Source organism: Panthera leo, chromosome E2 (genome assembly GCF_018350215.1).
Source record: "Panthera leo isolate Ple1 chromosome E2, P.leo_Ple1_pat1.1, whole genome shotgun sequence".
NCBI lineage: Eukaryota > Metazoa > Chordata > Mammalia > Carnivora > Felidae > Panthera > Panthera leo.
Window position 1 is genome coordinate 49,757,044 of NC_056693.1, and position 19,493 is coordinate 49,776,536.

Genomic DNA, 19,493 nt, shown 5'->3' on the forward strand with positions numbered 1-19,493 from the left:
ACAAATCTAAGCAAGGAAAATGAGTTGCATCTTAATGGTTAATGGCATTGAGCTATGGCTGCATCTGCTCCATAGACCAGCTGTTCAGTTCCTAAAGTTAGGATACCTCTCCTTTAATCCGCCAGATTCTTATTCTTTGGGGTTTCTTTCCTTGATTTCTTGAGGCTTGTGCTCTGGGAAACATTTCTTACTCATTTTAGCTCTTGAGTTAGACGCCTTCCTCACTATTTTCCACTAACTCCACAGTTGAGCTTTTGAAATTCTCTAGGTCTTAAATAACTTGTACACCTTCATTAGTGGCAGAAACATTTCTTTCTGTCTCCTCTTTGCAAACTGCAGCAGTGGGCTCTGCTCCTGGTATTCGGTTTTCCTTTGTTCCGTATCCCTTTAAGCAGGTATGGTTGCATTTTAAAAGTTTAAGCTGACACTTGGATTGTTGAGCTTTTCTCTTGTTTTGGTCTAATGCTGTGTGCTGGATTATATGCCCCCTCTGCCTATACCTGTAAGTTGTATTTAATTGCTTGTAACAGAAAACTTCATCTAAAGGACTTGAAACAATAAGGGAAATAAAAAGGGGATGTATATCTTATATGTATAGGAAGTCCTGAGGTAGTTACCTTCAGGATTCTCTCTATTTTTCTGTTCTGTTGTCCCTGGCTTGTCTTCTAGGCTGCTTCTTTCATGGTCAAAAGTTGGGTGCAATCTTTCTTGGAAGCCCTTTGATTTCTCATTGGCCAGAAATTTGGCACATGCCCCTCCCTAACTCTTCCTAAATGAAATTGACTGGGTTAACTTAAATCAATCAAAGTCTATTTTTCTTGGGTTGCAGTTTGTGTAAGCTTCCCTGAGAATGTGACATGAAAGGGAAGGTGAATACCCAAATAAGAGTCTGCTAAAAACTTGTACAAATTCTAGTCACCTTCCCCAGGAATAAGAAGATCCATCCAGGAGTGGAATGTTAATCACTGTTCTCATCAAACCTGGACCTAACCTTTTGAGTTGGTTCAAACAATGCAAATTGATAAAATTCAAAGATGTTTTTATAGCACTAAGGTAAATCCACATACACCTTCATACACCAAAATCTACTTTGAGAGGTATTATCATTTCAGAAGAAGAGAGAAGACTGAAAATTTTATCCCAGTTTAAAAAATTTTTTTTTTTTTTTAACATTTATTTATTTTTGCGACAGAGACAGAGCATGAACGGGGGAGGGTCAGAGAGAGGGAGACACAGAATCTGAAACAGGCTCCAGGCTCTGAGCTGTCAGCACAGAGCCCGACGCGGGGCTCAAACCCATGGACCGTGAGATCATGACCTGAGCCGAAGTCGGCCGCTTAACCAACTGAGCCACCCAGGCGCCCCTTATCCCAGTTTTAGATTAACATGTTAGACTAAGTGGTTGTATGGTGTTGCTACTGTATTTTCATTGTGATTTTTTTTTTTTATAATGTTTTAAGTAGTCAAAGGAAAAACAATATAAATGAAGAATACTCAGTATTGTGGATTTAATGTAATTCATTTAATCGTTCTCTTATTGGTAGATAGTGGGATAGTTTCTGGTTCCCAGTTGAAACCCTCAGAGCTTTGGGGAAAAGCTCACTTTTATGAATTCACATTATCAGGAAATATACTGTCCTTCCATTTTCTGCATGACAAACTAATTTCAAGCTGGCTTTCCCATCTTGCTAGGAAGCAAAGGAGTGCTAATGTGTCAGCACGTAGGTATGTTCTTGCTTGGGTATGGTTATAGTTCATGCAAATTCCAGATTGGTAGACATGGTGATTAGAGAGGAGGTCATGTTTGTCAGTGAAATGCTTTTGTTCAGAAGGATTCAGCAGACCTGTCTACTGGCCTATGGTGCTTCCAGAGGCTGTATGCAGCTTAGAAACCATCCTTTCTTTATTCAATGAAGTGAATATAGAAGATAACCACTGCCCACAAAACAGTTAAAACTGCCTTTTGTGTTTCCAAGTGGTTTCTCCTTCCTCTTGCATTAATCTTGTCCCAAACAGGATGACTTCATTATCCACTGTCCTTTAAATTGCACTGATTTGCATCAAAAGAAGAGAGGTCTGGACCAGGTTCTGAGAATGACTTCTTTTTCTGGACTCTCAGGCCTTGGTAAGCTTTGTAGCATATGGAACACAGCCTGAAAAGCATCTTCACTGAAGCACAGTTGGGGTCCTGGAGGGTCCTCTTTTTGTGGGCCAGGACTCGGAAAATGTACCTGTTCCTGAAAATCTGTGGATAACAGTTGACATAAAGGCTTGAGGTTTCTGCACATTGCTGGTGAGTTGGCCAAGGGAATGAGATGGTTGTCCAGTTGACTGTGCTCCAGATGACTGTCTCAGTGTGTCCGTCCTCGAGAATCCCACTTCGCAATCAGAGTCTGGCAGATTTCATCCCACCATTGCAGAATATATGTCTACCTGCCCCAGATCCTGCAGTTGGTGGTTTTGGTGCTCAGGATGAGGCTGAGAGTAGTTCTTCAACTGTAGTACTCCTGTGTGCTTCAATTCTTTGTGATTCTGGCACTTTTCTTGCTTTGGCGGCCAGAAAGGAGCCTGAGTATCTGACACTCGCAGAGTTGATGGTATTGGCCGGTAATTCCGAGGAGAGTAGAGAATTCTCTCTGCATAGTCTTTATGGGCTGTACCATCATGACGCTTGGTCCTTGGTTCACACAAGAGACAGAGGACTCCTGGGATGGGAGAGGAGCAGGTAGAAATGTTTGGTTCCTATGGAAAAAATGGGAGGAAGCAAAATGATGAGACCTGCCTGGGAAAGTGGGCAGATCAATTTGGTGGTGCTGAGCTGTCAGACCTGGTCTTGCGTTTGGACTGTCTGCCAAGGAATTCATGGACTCACTTCTCTGCCTTGGGTATAGAGATCTTTAATTCTGAAACCACATCTCTGTGAAGAAAAAGACCGTGTCATAAGACAAGTGATTCTGGCTCGGTTTCTCATACTATGTAAAGCAAAGGGGCTATTAATACAGGCCCCATTATCAGGATGGGGTGTGCGTGGGTGTGTTTCACATGAAATAGAACTATTGCATATATATGTCATTAATTACTCTGATTCCTGTGTATAGTGTGTATGTATATATGTGTACATATGAATGTGTGTATACACATACAAACACAAAAACTGAGGTCCTAACACACTTAGCAATCAACTACAGATGGATTGAAACTGGTTGAAAAGGCATATGCTTTAGATTCTTCCCTTTAATTTCAACATTGGATCAGCAAATAAGTTTTCTTGACCAGGTTGACATTTATCTCTTTGCCAACATGTGTATAAGAATCCCAATCTTATATACGTGGTTATAAATAAATCTGATCAAGGATTAATTAACACACTGTACTGATAAAGCTATGAATGTGTTTCCTAGTCATGAGCATTTAACATACACTAAACCACTGTCCTCATAACTTTAGAAGGTACCCAGTGAGAGTGATTTTTTTCTTTCAACTGGAGGACATTGGACTAAGTCTGTAGATTTTTGAAGCTGTCACAAGTTGGTGGAGGGGTAGGTAGGCAGGGTATTTGGTTGAGGCCAGGAATGCTTAAAAATACTGATTAGGCGCAGGACAACCTCATAAGAAAGGAATTATCTGGACCAAAATGACCAAGCAGTGTCAAGCTGTAGAAAACCTGACAGGGTATTCCCAAAATAGATAGTATTAACTTTCATATTTCCCCCCATTTTTGCTGCTGGAGATTCTAAATGGTTATCACACTGACAGAATTCTTCATTTTGCAGGAATCTGACTTGCGATGCTAGATGTTTACCAATCCATACTGTTACCCATGATGATTGTGATAATCTCAGGTCAGTTTTTCAGCAGCCCATCAGAGGGTAATATAACATCACTTACAGGTAGAACATATTTGGTGCCATAGACAGAACTTACTTGAATTCTTGATTCCTGAATGTCTGTTATTTTAGCCAGTTTTTTCCTGGTTGTAATATCAGGGAATTGGTTCCTCTCAAAAGCTTGAAGTAGGATATGTGATTGAGGTCCTGTGATGGATGTCCAGTCTTCTCTGGCTGCTTTTGGTAAGTATTCTAAAAGAGAACATGGAACAGAAGGTGTCTTTTAGGACAGTTCTTATATTTGAACTGAAAACTTGAACCTAGGAAGATAATGCTGACACTCCCCCTGAATCCCTGAGGTTGACAGAACAGGATGCCACCCTGCTTAGAGCAGCAAGACAAAAGGCCCAGAGCCTTGCGTGCTAAGAACCTGCCTGTCGCAGCCAGCTGTGGGGCCATGCCTTTATTTCTGACGCTAGGGTGCCCAGAACAAGCTGTAAGTGCCTCCTAAGATAATAATTTTTTTGTCGAGAATATGGGCACAACATGCAGAGCCGTTTTCACTTTCTCTGGGATCCACTGAAGAAATGCATTTGGACCAGTGGATTCTTACCTTGAGACCGAGGCAGCTGATTTTGTTCCTGGGTTTCATCTTAAGGAGCATCCAAATTCCAATTGTCTTTGTTTGGATCTGAGGTTTTTAAGTCAAATCTAAGTGGGAGAAGAAGATGTTGAAGTCATGTAACTCAATCTGTGTTGTTCCAAGTATCAAGGCAAGGCAATTAAATGAAATTGATTTGATCAACTGCCATTGGGATAATATCCATAAAAAAAGTGATGTATTATCCTAGGAGTTATTATGAGCATACAATTCAAGACAGCATTTCTTTTATGGTCATCCTCATGGTATCCCAAGTAAAATTCCCTGATTTAAGAGACACTGTTCTATCAAAGGAGATCAATATTTTTTTTTCTCCCTTTCCCTCCTCCCATCTCTCTCTCATAACATGTCTTCTATGTGTGGATGTCTTTTCTTGGGCCCTATCATCTCTTCATAAGAAGTACCCTTTTATTTTATGTAATAAACACAGAAGAAATACCATTTTATTATATATAATACATATGGAATTGATTGTGAAAAGAATTTCTTTAGATGGGGAGTAAATTAGCCATGGTCCTAGAGCTGTACTAACATTCATCCACATTCCCTCTTATCCCATAATCAGCAATAAGTAAGGAGACTTCAAGGACCCAGTACACCTTGCTGTGAAACTCTTGTCACTAATATAACCAATTGAACTCTTTCTTTGTTTCCTCATTATTGGAGTCAGATTTGCAGTGTACTTTCTAATTAGTTGTTTTATTTTGATAATTTGCAGTAGGAATTAGGGTATTAATGACAACCAATATTTAACAAATCACTCTCATCCAGGCATTGTGCTAAAAGGTTATCTGTTTTCGAAATGAGAATATTTGCAGGTAAGCCTTAAGCACATCACCAGATAGTCCCATAGTATGCACTTTTATTACTGGGAACTGAATAAGCTATCTCTTCACACCCAGAACTAATGCATGAAGAAGAGTAAAACATTTCTCTTCAGCACCCCTCAGACTGAGGACCTTTTAGCCAATGGCTTATTGGAGGCTCTGTGCAGACACAAAACTAGGAACTCATAATTTTCTTCTAAAAGCACACTTTCATTGATCTTCATTGTTTTAAATGCTGTTTGGTATAATTGTTTACAGCTATCGAAGAAATCCAACTTAGTTTAATTTTTACATCAGTACCATTCAAAATAATACAATATGGGATTTTCATATACTTAAAAATTTTTTTAATTAAATTATTTTTAAGTTTGTTTATTTTGAGAGAGAGCGAGCACAAGCTGGGGAGGGGCAGAGAGAAGGAGGGAGAATCCCAAGCACAGATCCTGATGTAGGGTTCAAACTCACAGACATTGAGATCATGACTTGAGCTGAGATCAAGAGTCAGATGCTTTATCAACTGCGCCACACAGGCACCCTGTTCGTTTTTTAGTTTTGAGAAACAGTATGAGCAGGGGAGGGGTAGAGCGAGAGGGAGACACATTCAAAGCAGGCTCCAGTCTCTGAGCTGTCAGCACAGAGGCCAACGTGGGGCTCGAACTCATGAACCTTGAAATCATGACCTGAGCCAAAGTCAGATGCCCAACCGTCTGACCCAGACCCCTACTTCATATGTGTGTGTGAAAATCACATTTCAGGTGTTTAAAAAAACCTAGCCTGAAAATTGGGAATTTATGTGAGTTCTTGCCCCACAGTTTCCTCATAATTACGTATTAATCATCATTCTGCAGGATGTATCAGAACATTTTTTTAAGATTTTTGTTTTTTAATTTTTTTTAAGATTTATTTTTGAGAGAGAAAGTGCGAGTGGAGGAGGAGCAGAGAGAGGGAGAGAGAGAGAATCCCAAGCAGGCTCTGTGCTGTCAATGCAGAGCCTGACATGGAGTTCGATCCCACAAGCCATGAGATCATGACCTTTCTCACGTTGGACACTTAACCAACTGAGCCACCCAGCTGCCCCAAAGATATTTTATTTTAATTTATTTTATTTTTTAAAGATTTTTTATTTTTATTTATTTATTTTTTCAATATATGAAATTTATTGTCAAATTGGTTTCCATACAACACCCAGTGCTCATCCCAAAAGGTGCCCTCCTCAATACCCATCACCCACCCTCCCCTCCCTCCCACCCCCCCATCAACCCTCAGTTTGTTCTCAGTGTTTAAGAGTCTCTTATGCTTTGGCTCTCTCCCACTCTAACTTCTTTTTTTTTTTTGTTTCTTTCCCCTCCCCCATGGGTTTCTGTTAAGTTTCTCAGGATCCACATAAGAGTGAAACCATATGGTATCTGTCTTTCTCTGTATGGCTTATTTCACTTAGCATCACACTCTCCAGTTCCGTCCACGTTGCTACAAAGGGTCATATTTCATTCTTTCTCATTGCCACGTAGTACTCCATTGTGTATATAAACCACAACTTCTTTATCCATTCATCAGTTGATGGACATTTAGGCTCTTTCCATAATTTGGCTATTGTTGAGAGTGCTGCTATAAACATTGAGGTACAAGTGCCCCTATGCATCAGTACTCCTGTATCCCTTGGGTAAATTCCTAGCAGTGCTACTGCTGGGTCATAGGGTAGGTCTATTTTTAATTTTCTGAGGAACCTCCACACTGTTTTCCAGAGTGGCTGCACCCATTTGCATTCCCACCAACAGTGCAAGAGGGTTCCCGTTTCTCCACAACCTCTCCAGCATCTATAGTCTCCTGATTTGTTCATTTTGGCCACTCTGACTGGCGTGAGGTGATATCTGAGTGTGGTTTTGATTTGTATTTCCCTGATAAGGAGCGACGTTGAGCATCTTTTCATGTGCCTGTTGGCCATCCGGATGTCTTCTTTAGAGAAGTGTCTATTCATGTTTTCTGCCCATTTCTTCACTGGGTTATTTATTTTTCGGGTGTGGAGTTTGGTGAGCTCTTTATAGATTTTGGATACTAGCCCTTTGTCCGATATGTCATTTGCAAATATCTTTTCCCATTCCATGGGTTGCCTTTTAGTTTTGTTGGTTGTTTCCTTTGCTGTGCAGAAGCTTTTTATCTTCATAAGGTCCCAGTAATTCATTTTTGCTTTTAATTCCCTTGCCTTTGGGGATGTGTCGAGTAAGAGATTGCTACGGCTGAGGCCAGAGAGGTCTTTTCCTGCTTTCTCCTCTAGGGTTTTGATGGTTTCCTGTCTCACATTCAGGTCCTTTATCCATTTTGAGTTTATTTTTGTGAATGGTGTGAGAAAGTGGTCTAGTTTCAAACTTCTGCATGTTGCTGTCCAGTTATGCCAGCACCATTTGTTAAAGAGACTGTCTTTTTTCCATTGGATATTCTTTCCTGCTTTGTCAAAGATTAGTTGGCCATACTTTTGTCAGTCTAGTTCTGGGGTTTCTATTCTATTCCATTGGTCTGTGTGTCTTTTTGTGTCAATACCATGCTGTCTTGATGATTACAGCTTTGTAGTAGAGGCTAAATTCTGGAATTGTGATGCCTCCTTCTTTGGTGTTCTTCTTCAAAATTACTTTGGCTATTCGGGGCCTTTTGTGGTTCCATATGAATTTTAGGATTGCTTGTTCTAGCTTCGAGAAGAATGCTGGTGCAATTTTGATTGGGATTGCATTGAATGCTTTGGGTAGTATTGACATTTTGACAATATTTATTCTTCCAACCCATGAGCATGGAATGTTTTAATCACTATCCCAGTGTAGGGCTTGAACTCACAACCCTGAAATCAAGAGTTACATGTTCTAGTGACTGAGCCAGCCAGGTGCCCCAGTATGTATCAATACTTAATGATACCATATTATTATAGTGTCCTAATTTCCTAAATTGCCTAAATCTCAAAAGTTGATGTATCTCCCATTGGGAGATCCTGAACCGGTATATTCTCCTGTCAGTGAATATACCCAGTTGGTATTTCCACAATTGGTAAAAGATACACAGTTCTTGCTTTTGGTATACAACGATAAAAATCTTCTGAGTAACATACCTGACATAAAAGAATTACCTGAGAGTCTTGATCCCAGCATTTCTCTTTATCTGGAATCTGACAGATCATGAAATAGAAACCTAATGTTTATGTGAATTTTACACTCTGGAATGCCAATTTCCTTGCCCCATTGTTTCCTGGTAGCTTTATCAGCGTAAGGGTTTTGTTCAAACGATGCTTGGAGGATATCCTTTTTTATTTTCATAAAAATTAAAAAAAAATGTTTTATTATCTATTGTTGACAGAGAGACAGGGTGCAAGAGGGGGTTGGGAGGGCAGGGGCAGAGAGAGAGGGAGACACAGAATCTGAAACAGGCTCTAGGCTCTGAGTTGTCAGCACAGAGCCTGATGTGAGGCTCAAACTCATGAACTGTGAGATCATGACCTGAGCAGAAGTTGGAGGCTTAACCAACTGAGCCACCCAGGCCCCCCTTGGAGGATATCCTTTTGACTCTGGTTGTAAACAGTCCTGCCTTGCCAGGTTTCTTTTTGTAGTCTGCCTGGTCAAGAGAAAATGGGAAGAGGAGTACGAAGGATATGTTTATGGATTAAAAACTCTGTGTGAACATATGTCATATGTTTTTCTAGGATGAAAGCCTGTAGGTTCATCAATGATTCTATATATTTTTAAAATTTTTTTAAAAAGTTGATTCATTTTGAGAGAGAGAGTTGTGGTGGGCGTGGGGGGGTGGGGAGAGAATCCCAAGCCGGTGCCACACTATCAGTGTGGCACCCAACTCAGGGCTGAAACTCACAAACCATGAGATCATGACCTGAGCCGAAATCAAGAGTCAGATGCTTAACCAGCTGAGCTGCCCGAGCACTGCAAGTGTCTGACTCTTGATTTCGACTCAGGTTATGATTTCACAGTTAGATTGAGTCCTAGTTCTTGATAATGAGACTCACACTGGGCTCTGTGCTGTCAGTGAGGAGCTTGCTTGGGATTCTCTATCTCCCTGGCTGCCCCCCCTCCCTCAAGCTTTCTCTCTCTCTCTCTCTCTCTCAAAAAAAAAAAAAAAAAAAAAAAAAAAAGGCAAAAGGAGACCCAGGTGCCCCATACATTTTAAAGGTAGGTGTTCCATATATATACTTTTCTCCATTTACAATGTCAACTTTGAAGCTTTTGACAACCTACTTGTGGGACTCCTGGCTGTTACTTTAAATGGAAAATTCCAATCTCCAATTTTAAAGCACCCATCAATCCTCTAACAAGTTATCAATGCAAAACAGCTCCTGTTCCAACCATCTGTCCCTCTAATTATGATTGTGATTTAACTTTTATAAACTCTGGGAAATAAAGCACATGGCATTACTGAAGAAGACAGCAAAATGCAGTTGAAAATTTGCCACTCGCAGTGCTGTTCAAACCCAACTTGGGAAGAGGTACCTGGACTCCGTGGAGGTCACTGGGCAACTGAGCCGCTCTGGAAGACGACAGGCTTATCAACACCAAGGGTGGCCCACCCATTTCTTATATACCTTTCTATCTAATCCCTTCATTATTGTTCAACACTTTTAGAAAGAAACTTGAAGTAATCAGATTAAGAGGAAGTACAGATTCTACCAGGCAGTTTTAAAACTTTAAAGATACCCTAATATCTTTCCAAATATGTCTTAGAATCTGTGCTCTCTAGTGTACATACACTATGCAATTTATATATATATATGCAAAACATATGCATTTATATATTTAAAACATGTTCTCCATGTTGTACTCATGCCTTTTAATTTTGGCTTGATATTTATAATTTTGGTAAGATCTACCTACATTATATATATTTTTTATTGAAAACAATTTTTAATTATTTTTTAGAGAGAGACACAGCACATTAGCTGGGGAGGGGCAGAGAGAGGGGGAGACAGAATCCGAAGCAGGCTCCATGCTCTGAGCTGTCAGCACAGAGCCCAGTGAGAGGCCTGAATTCAGTAACCGTAAGATCGTGACCTGAGCCGAATTTGGATGTGTAACTGACTGAGTCACCCAGGCACCCTTTTTTCTTTTCCTTTTTCTTTTCTTTTCTTTTCTTTTCTTTTCTTTCTTTCTTTCTTTCTTTCTTTCTTTCTTTCTTTCTTTCTTTCTTTCTTTCTTTCTAAGTTTATTTATTTATTGTGAGAGAGGGAGAAAGTACAAGTTCGGGAGAGGCAGAGAGAAAGGGAGAGAGAGAATCCCAAGCAGGCTCCACACTGTGAGTGCGGAGCCTGATGTGGGCCTTGAACTCACGAACTGGTTAAGTTAGATGCTTAACTGACTGAGCCACCTACGCACCCCTATATTTTTCATCTTTTTTTTAATGTTTATTTTTGAGGAAGAGAGACAGTGCAAGCGAGGGAGGGGCAGAGAGAGACACACACACAGCATCCAAAGCCGGCTCCAGGCTCTGAGCTGTCAGTACAGAGCCCGACGTGGGGCTCGAACTCACAAACCATAAGATCATGACCTGAGCTGAAGTTAGATGCTTAACTGATTGAGCCACCCAGGTGCCCCTATACATTTTTTAAGTTTATTTTTCTTGAGATAGAGAGGGAAAGAATCCCAAGCAGGCCCTGCGCTGTCACCATGAACCATGAGATCATGGCCTGAGCTGAAACCAAGAGTCAGATGCTTAAATGACTGAGCCACCCAGCCACCCCCCAGAAATCTCATTCTTGCCTATCCAAAGGCCACAGTTGTATAAGCCAATTCTTTATAACAAATGTCTTTATTTGTACATATGTATATATACATGTGCACACACGTGTGTATAATTTCACTAGTTTCCTGTGAGTTCAGAATGCTACTGATCCTCTTTCTCTGGTTGAGACCAAATGATACAGAAGTTAGTACTTCAGGTCACCTGACCAGGCAAAGAATCAACACCATGTGAGGTGTGTTGCTGAGGTCAAAGGAAATTTGAATTGGCAATGGAAGAAAATAGCTACTATCTTGGACCATTTGCAGAAGTGAGGACATACTAGTTATGAGAATTTTGCTATGAATTTGTACATATATTAAAATATTTTTTTGTATTCTTCTCACATTTATTCCCTAATGATCCAGTATAAGGTGCTTTAATAATAGTTAACTTTATAATTATTTTAAGTAGGCTCCACGCCCAACATGGGGTCTGAACTCAGGACCCTGTGATCAAGAGTGGCGAGCTCTACCAGCTGAGCTAGTCAGGCGTCCCAATAATAGTTAACTTTACATCATCATATTTAAGGAGCATCAAAAAAGAAGGATGCACATCACCCAAGGGTGTTGCATCTTTTTTTGGAGAAAGGATTAGCATGTTTCTATTGTAATCAGGATAGTTGTGCCGTATTAGGCAGAAATTGCACTTTGTTGTAATTTTTTAAATTTGGAGATCATTTATGGTTCTAGGAGAGGTGTATGGTTTATAGCTAGGCAAGGTGTAGCCTGAGATGGTGACTTTTAAGTGTCAGCTAAGCTACAGAACTTAGTTTTTCACTCATCTAGGTGTTTCTGTATTCATATTTTGTAGATGTGTTTGAAGTCCACAATCACTTGACTTTAAGGGAGATTTTCCTATATAATCTAGCTGAACCTAAGTCATTCAACTGAAGGGCCAAAAGGTCAGAGTGGAGGCTTCCCTTCAAAGACATTCTTCCTGGGGCATCTGGGTGGCTCAGTCGGTTAAGCATCCTACTTCATGATGTTGCAGTTTGTGAGTTTGAGCCCCGCATCAGGCTCTGTGCTGACAGCTCAGATCCTGGAGCCTGCTTTGGATTCTGTGTCTCCCTCTCTCTGCTCTTCCCCTGCTCATGCTCTCTCTCCCTCTCTCTCTCAGAAATAAAGAAACTTTAAAAGAAAACAAAAACAAAAACATTCTTCCTGTTGATAGATGCTTGGCCCATGCTCAAGAGTTCAGCCCATACTATGAGTTTTGGAATTGCTTAGTGAGTCTCTACAGTCACATAAACCAATTCCTTGCAATTAATCACTATATGTACTGATTCTGTATCTCTGGTTGAATAGTTGAACTCTGCCTAATACAATCACCAAATTGTTTATTTTTTTAAATGTTTAAGAGAGACAGAGCTCGGTGGGGGGGGGGGGGGCGCAAAGAGAGAGGGAGAGAATCCCAAGCAGGCTTCATACTCATCATGGAGCCTGACACGGGCCTCGATCTCACAGTTCATGAGCCAAAATCAAGAGTAAGATGCTTAACTGGCTAAGAGGCACCCCACAAATTGTTTCTTTTTTAAATGATGACATTTAACAGGAAAAAAAGTGTATATGTGGATTTGTCATGGAGACAAGCCACGGGTGATGGAAAACTTGATTGAATCCTAGAAAGATGGCTACTCATGTTATGCCTCTGTAAAGTTTTTGGTAAAAATATATTAGCTGTGGGGGCACTTGGGTGGCTCAGTGGTTAAGTGTCCGACTTCAGCTCAGGTCGTGATCTCACGGCTCGTGAGTTCGAACCCCCCCATGGGGCTCTGTGCTGACAGCTTGGAGCCTGGAGCCTGCTACAGATTCTGTGTCTCCCTCTCTCTCTGCTCCTCCTCTGTGCTCTCTCTCTCTCAAAAATAAATAAACATTGAAAAAATATAAAAATCTTTATAAAAAGAAAAAGTTTACGTTAGCTGTGAAAGCTTAGCAAAAAATGGGCGAAACCCTCTTGTGCTTTGAATTATGGGTAACAAAATGTCTCTGTCATGTTTCATATGCTTTTGGCCATTATTGCCTGGGAACATCTAGAAAGAAATGAGCTCAGAAAGAAATGTGTTAATAAAGGTACATTCTATTACTGGTGAAAAAAAAATGAATGTCATGTTCAGCAGGAAGAAGGGTAGGAGATAGAAAAGATGCGTGAACTTCAAGGTAAGGTGTACAGGTAGATTTCTACTCATTTCAATGAAGAAATAAGAACTTGGAGACACACTTTGTAACAAAAATTTTATGCATAGTTAAGAAACGCAAAAATCAAACCTGGGTTGTGATTTAAAATTTGGTTTATGGCAATGATCACATTAAAAATTCTACCAATAAATCATTCCTCAAGTATTCTTGTAAATTGCCACAGAAAAAAATGAAGCATGCTTTTGTCACAGACAACTGATAAGCTCAAGATATTTTAGCTGAGAGACAGAAAAATTAGGCATAATGAATTGGGGGATGGGCTAATTCCACCTGGAAATAAATGGAATCAGGTTAATTGGTTTGTATTTGTGTGTGTTTTCCTTTGTGTTTTTCTTTACTGCAGTCTCTAGGGTCCCTACAAATGAGGCCAAGCAAGATAAGGGACATTCAAGGATCTGGTGTGGGGACTTCAGCCAGGAAGCAGAAATTGATCTAATGCTCAGTTAAAAGTCTACCCCAAAACATCTTCCCAGATGAATCTTGTTACTGCTCTGTTCCAATGGGTGCAGTCTTCTTTATATATAAGAGTGTGTTTGCTACATGGGTCTGTTCCCTATTCCAACTGGCTCATAGCATGGGCTTTTGTTCTTTGATGCCTTTTTTTTTTTTTTTTTAAGTTTATTTGTTTATTTTGAGAGATAGAGAATCCCAAGCAGGCTCTGCACCATCAGCATGGAGCCGGCGCGGGGCTTGAACCCATGATCAGTGTTGTCATGACCTGAGTTGGACCCTTAACTGACTGAACCACCCAGGTGCCCCCGTTCTTTGATATCATTTTTTTTTTAATTTTTAAAAATGTTTATTTATTTTTGAGACAGAGAGAGACAGAACATGAATGGGGGAGGGTCAGAGAGAGAGGGAGACACAGAATCTGAAGCAGGCTCCAGGCTCTGAGCTGTCAGCACAGAGCCCGACATGGGGCTCGAACTCACGGCCCGTGAGATCATGACCTGAGCAGAAGTCGGACGCTTAACTGACTGAGCCACCCAGGCGCCCCTGTTCTTTGATATCTTGATGAAGGAGTTATATTGGGATCTTCTAGTTGCTTTGAGTGTCAGTGGAGGTTTTGGCTTGGAAAATACTTCATATTGTGTCTGGTGGAGAAAGGTAAGATAATTTTGTATACTTTAGGGATGGAAGCTAATCTTGACCAACTAAATGAACCACCATATATTGAAGAAGGGCCACTTATTTTACATCCACCCTCATGGCACCAGCCCAGTCAGGTCATATCTTCCGAGGGGACTATACCTCACAAATTGATTTTAGTCTTTGCCCTGTGATTTCTTTCAGCCAGTGAGATATGAGCGGCCTAATGAAGCAGTCTATACCATCTCTGAGCAGAATCCTCCCATCGTTTTGGGCCATTCCTCTTTTCTCACTACTATGAGCCTGTCCTAGATAATGATGATCCCATTAACCTGAATCCTAGAAGGATGAGAGATAGACTTTTGTTGAGGTAAGCCACTAGTGTTTTGAGGTCATTTATTACCATGACATAATTGAGACTAAAGTGGATATACAGATTTCATTGTTGTATCTTAAGCTCTGTGATCAGGGTTAAGTGTTCCTTTTTATTTACTTATTTTAATCTTTTAATGTTTATTTTTTGAGAAAGCGAGCGAGAGCAAGCCAGGGAGGGGCAGAGAGAAAGGAGAGAGAAATCCCAAGCAGCCTCTGCACTCTCAGCACAGAGCCTGACACAGGGCCCAAGCTCACCACTGTGAGATCATGACCTGAGCCAAAACCAAGAGCAGGATGCTTAACTGACTGAGCCACCCAGATGCCCAAGTCTTCATTTTTAAATAATTATCTGAATATTCCCAGAAACCCATTTGTTATAAGGCCTGCCCCCTTCTTTTAACTGCAGGAAGTTTTCATGAAATTTAGAAGGGCATGAGATCCATTTTCTAAACAAAAAGTCCCAACAGACTTGTTCTTATCTCAGGTGTGAAACCTAAGAGTGCTAGTAGGACAGGATCCATTCTGTTGAAGATCATGTGAAGTTATGTGCACAGGTGGTCACGTGACACACAGAAACTAAGGAATGTCCCTGTTAAGTAAGACTCAGAATGTTGCCTACATGAAACGAGTGTTTCCTTCATCCTGGGGAAGAGGTTTATTTGTACTCTAGGAAGGAAGGACTCAAAGGGGTAAAACAAAGACCTCCTGGATTTAGTTATCCAGTTACCCTATCTGTTTATTCAAAAGTGGAGACAGGGGCGCGTGGGTGGCTCAGTTGGTTAAGTGTCCAACTTTGGCTCAGGTCATGATCTCTCGGTTCGTGAGTTCGAGCCCTGCTTTGGGCTCTGTGCTGACAGCTCAGAGCCTGAGCCTGTTTTGGATTCTGTGTCTCCCTCTCCCTCTGCCCATCCCCTGCTCACACACTCTCTCTCTGTGTCAAAAATAAATAAGTATTAAAACAAAAAAGAAAAAAAATGGATAGAAAGCCACAGTTTCAGGGCCGTTATCAGGGGGACTTTGATTCAGAGAGTTGACTGAGATAGCAAAGACTTGGGCTTTGTCAGAGAGGGGTGAGGTACTCCTACCCTGGTAGCAGATGGGACAAGGGGATGTCAAGACAAGCTTTTTTCCTGACTGCGTGAGTGTGTGAGAAACAAAGGGTGTCTTTCCTAGGGTTGCACATGTCATCACAGAGGTTGTGTATTGCACTTTTCTAGAACCACAACCTCTTCCACTGGAGGCACTGGTTTACATTTAAGTCAAATCACCAAGCCCCACCAGGGTGAACTAATGGCACACTGTCTGACACCTCACATTTCTATTTCTTATGTGCACATAATTATTATTTTTTAAATATAATTTGTCAAGTTACCTAACATACAGGGTATACAGTGTGCTCTTGGCTTCAGGAGTAGATTCCCATGATTCATCGCTTGCATACGACACCGGGTGCTCATCCCAACAAGTGCCTTCCTCAATGCCCATCACCCATTTTTGCCTCTCCCCTCCCCCACCCCCCATGAACCCTCAGTTCTCTGTATTTAAGAGTCTCTTATGATTTGCCTCCCTCTGTTTGAAACTACTTTTTCCCCTTCCCTTCCCCCATGGTCTTCTGTTAAGTTTCTCAGATTCCACACATGAGTGAAAACATATATGCATGTAATTCTTAGGTCATTGATGTTCACAAGCACACCATGCAATTGTTACTTGACTACAGGTTTGTTGTAGCACCCTGTTTCATTTAACTTCTCTGATGCTCATTTTACTCCCTCATCTGCTCTCATGTCACAGCAGCTGTAGCCTGGAGGGTCTTAGCCCTGAGTGGGGTGCCAGGTAAGAAGGAAGATCCACTTGTATGGATACCGTGGTCAAAGAAAACTTAGGTGGATAGGGGGAATGGAATCCAACCCTGCTCCACTAATGAGGTTACAAGGAGCCTGCATGGCCCAGCCCCCACAGGAGGGGGAGGAGAGAGGAAGGGCACCTTCCTAGCTTTTTCCTGATAGCCTTACTCCAGTCTGCAGTGGCCGAAGGGATTGTTCTGACCCTTTCCAGGGGCCACCGTCAAACCCTGCTCCTGGTCCTGCTTGTTCCTTGCTGATCCCCCCCCATCCCCCAGTCCTCCATGATTTGGCTGCTGTTGCCTTTGCAGAAGGACCTTATAGGATTTCCCCTTATGCCCAGTGATTTTGGGGTGAGTTCATGGAAAAAGACTTTTTCTCTGGATTTTGTGCTGCCTTGAAATGGGGTGATTCTATGATTGGTATTTTAATCATCTGTAAGGAGGGAAGCTTGAGCAAGGCTGGTGCCATCATTGTGAAGGAGCAGCAGTCACTCACTGATGTTGGTCAGGAGAGAGAGCAGTGGCATTTTGTGGCTTAGACAATGTTGCAATTTATCTGTGTTTAGACCGGATCATAAAGTGATCTTGTTTGTGCCTTGATCCATCATGGCCACAGAGTAGATGTGTCTGATGTTCATAGTCTGTAAAAACATTTATGTTCTGCAGAAGGACACCAAGATATAACTGAGGGTACCAGGCCCAGTCCTGGCTATCAGGTGTGGCTTTACTCTTTCTCATACATTGCTTTGAGAAGTGGGGCAGGAGGTGAGCTGGAGAAATGCAGCCCAGCTGTTGGATCCATTGTGGTGTCTGCTCTCAAATAGGGGTCTGGGCTAGACGGAAGGAAAAGAAAAGCATTGTCAGAAAATAATGGAGCCATGAGGAGTCTGACTGGGGGAGGGGGAGAGCTTGGGCTGGTGGCAGCCTAGACCTGCTGCAAAGGGAAGGGCCAGTACTCAGGCAGCCAGGGCGCCCTAGGGCATTCCCTTGAGGGCCACCTCCTTTCCATTCTCTCCAGATGTCTGACCCCTGTCTACCCTCCCCTCTCTCCAACTTACTTCCATCTATTGCCACCCCCTGCCATCCTCACATCAGCCATATCAGTCCCAGAAAATGCTTAAAGGACAGTCCCACAGGGCTTAGGGCTTCCCTCACTGCCAGATGCCATCTTGGAGAGGGTGAGGAAGTAGAAGAGGTGGTACAGTGACCCCCATTTGAGCACCACGGTGCCTGTCCTACAGCACATCTAGAATATTCCAAAGAGCTAATGGAACTGATACAAAACAGAAATTTCTATTATGGAAAGCATTTTGCATAAAACATTCACAGCACTGAAAAAGTACTTCAATTCAGAAAAAAAAAATTTAGCTGTTCCTCGGAAAAAGTTTAAGCCATTCATGACTTAAGAGAATAAAATGGCGCTCTGTACAGTGGATCCAATATGTACATGTGGGCGTGTGTATGTGTGCACACATATTCCTTGGGTAAATGTTGGGTGCCAAGTTGACTACTGAGTCATTCTCACTGGGCACATTGAACCGACTCTCTTGGAGACAAATTTCCTCATGGGTTTAAAGTGCATCTTTATAAAAGAAGTCTTACCCATTTGGGGGGGAATCTGAGGACTTTTTTTCTTCCTCCAGGAGGGTACACCTTTCTTTTTCCCAGATTGTATTCTCAAACTCTTTACTTAAGAAGAATGACGACGAAAGATGTTGGCAATTACTGAATGTTAGCATATGAGATGTCCTTTAACTGGTGAATGGATAGGTAAAATGTGGTGTATTTTATAATGCAATGTTATTCAGACATGTAAGTTAATGAAATACATGCTATTAACATGGGTGAACCTTGCAAACATTATGCCGAGTCAAAGAAGCCAGACATGGAAGGCCACTATTGTTTGATTCCATTCATATTGAAATGTCTAGAATAGACAAATCCATAGACACAGAAAGTAGATTAGTAGTTTCTACTAACTATTAAGGGAGGAGGGAGAATGTCACTGAGTGCTGACTGATAGGGGGTTTCTCTTTAAAGATGATGAAGATTTTCTAAAATTAGCTAATGTTGATAGTTGCATAACTCTTCCAATATACTAACAACCAGCAGATTGCACACCATAAAAGGATAGGAGTTTTTCTGGTGAATGAATTATATCTCAATAAAACTGTTATAAAAAAGAGAATTAACTTATAAAAAGACAGTATAATGGAAAGGGTCATGAAATGTTTACCACCCGAGTAAGTGAATGTGCAGAGGAAACTTCAAAAACAATTCACATTGAAAAATTGCTTCAAATGAACATGTAAATGAAAAAGTCACACACTATTGTGAGACTTAAGGTCTGTGCTATTAATGCTTGTCAACATATTGTATTGACAGACCACACGTTTTAGATTAAAATTGTCTGATTCACTGTAATTTGAATAATTATGTAACATATCTTTGACCAGAAAAAAGGTATTTTAAAATAGGCATTTAATTGTGTGGATGAACTTCAACAAATTTTCAAATGAAGAAATTAACAAATATTGGAAATTTCAAAAGCATGGCATGAATAATAAGATCTGATTATGTTGAAAATGAAAGAACATTAAAAAGTAACGCAAAAGCATCCATTCATCTCCAATGATTCACTTTCTTTCTTTAGTCAAACAGAAAATAACATCAGTATAAGAAATGTTACTTTATTTGCCAAGAGATATTGCATATGACTCTGTATAAGTATTAATGGTAAACTTAGAAAAGTATTGCCCTAAAAAATTGTGAAAACATAATATTTTATCACTAATATTGGTAATAATTATATTCAAAATTAAGTTTCTGTTAATCAATATTTGAATACTTAATAACATAATTATTATATTGATAAAATATAGTTATTCTATTAATAATTATTTCATAACCCAG

The 19,493-nt window shown here is 40.8% G+C and overlaps 1 protein-coding gene across 1 annotated transcript in view; it reads right to left on the reverse strand.

Moving 5' to 3' along the window:
* Positions 1-1,586: 1,586 nt before the first annotated feature.
* The window catches only part of DUXB (double homeobox B), a 55,277-nt gene continuing 37,370 nt past the window's right edge, over positions 1,587-19,493 (reverse strand). The window contains 5 exon segments of the mRNA XM_042917920.1: positions 1,587-2,424; positions 2,426-2,742; positions 3,850-4,107; positions 4,262-4,334; positions 8,487-8,583. Of these exon segments, the coding sequence (XP_042773854.1) occupies positions 2,352-2,424; positions 2,426-2,742; positions 3,850-4,107; positions 4,262-4,334; positions 8,487-8,583 (818 nt within the window). The 3' untranslated portion in view covers positions 1,587-2,351.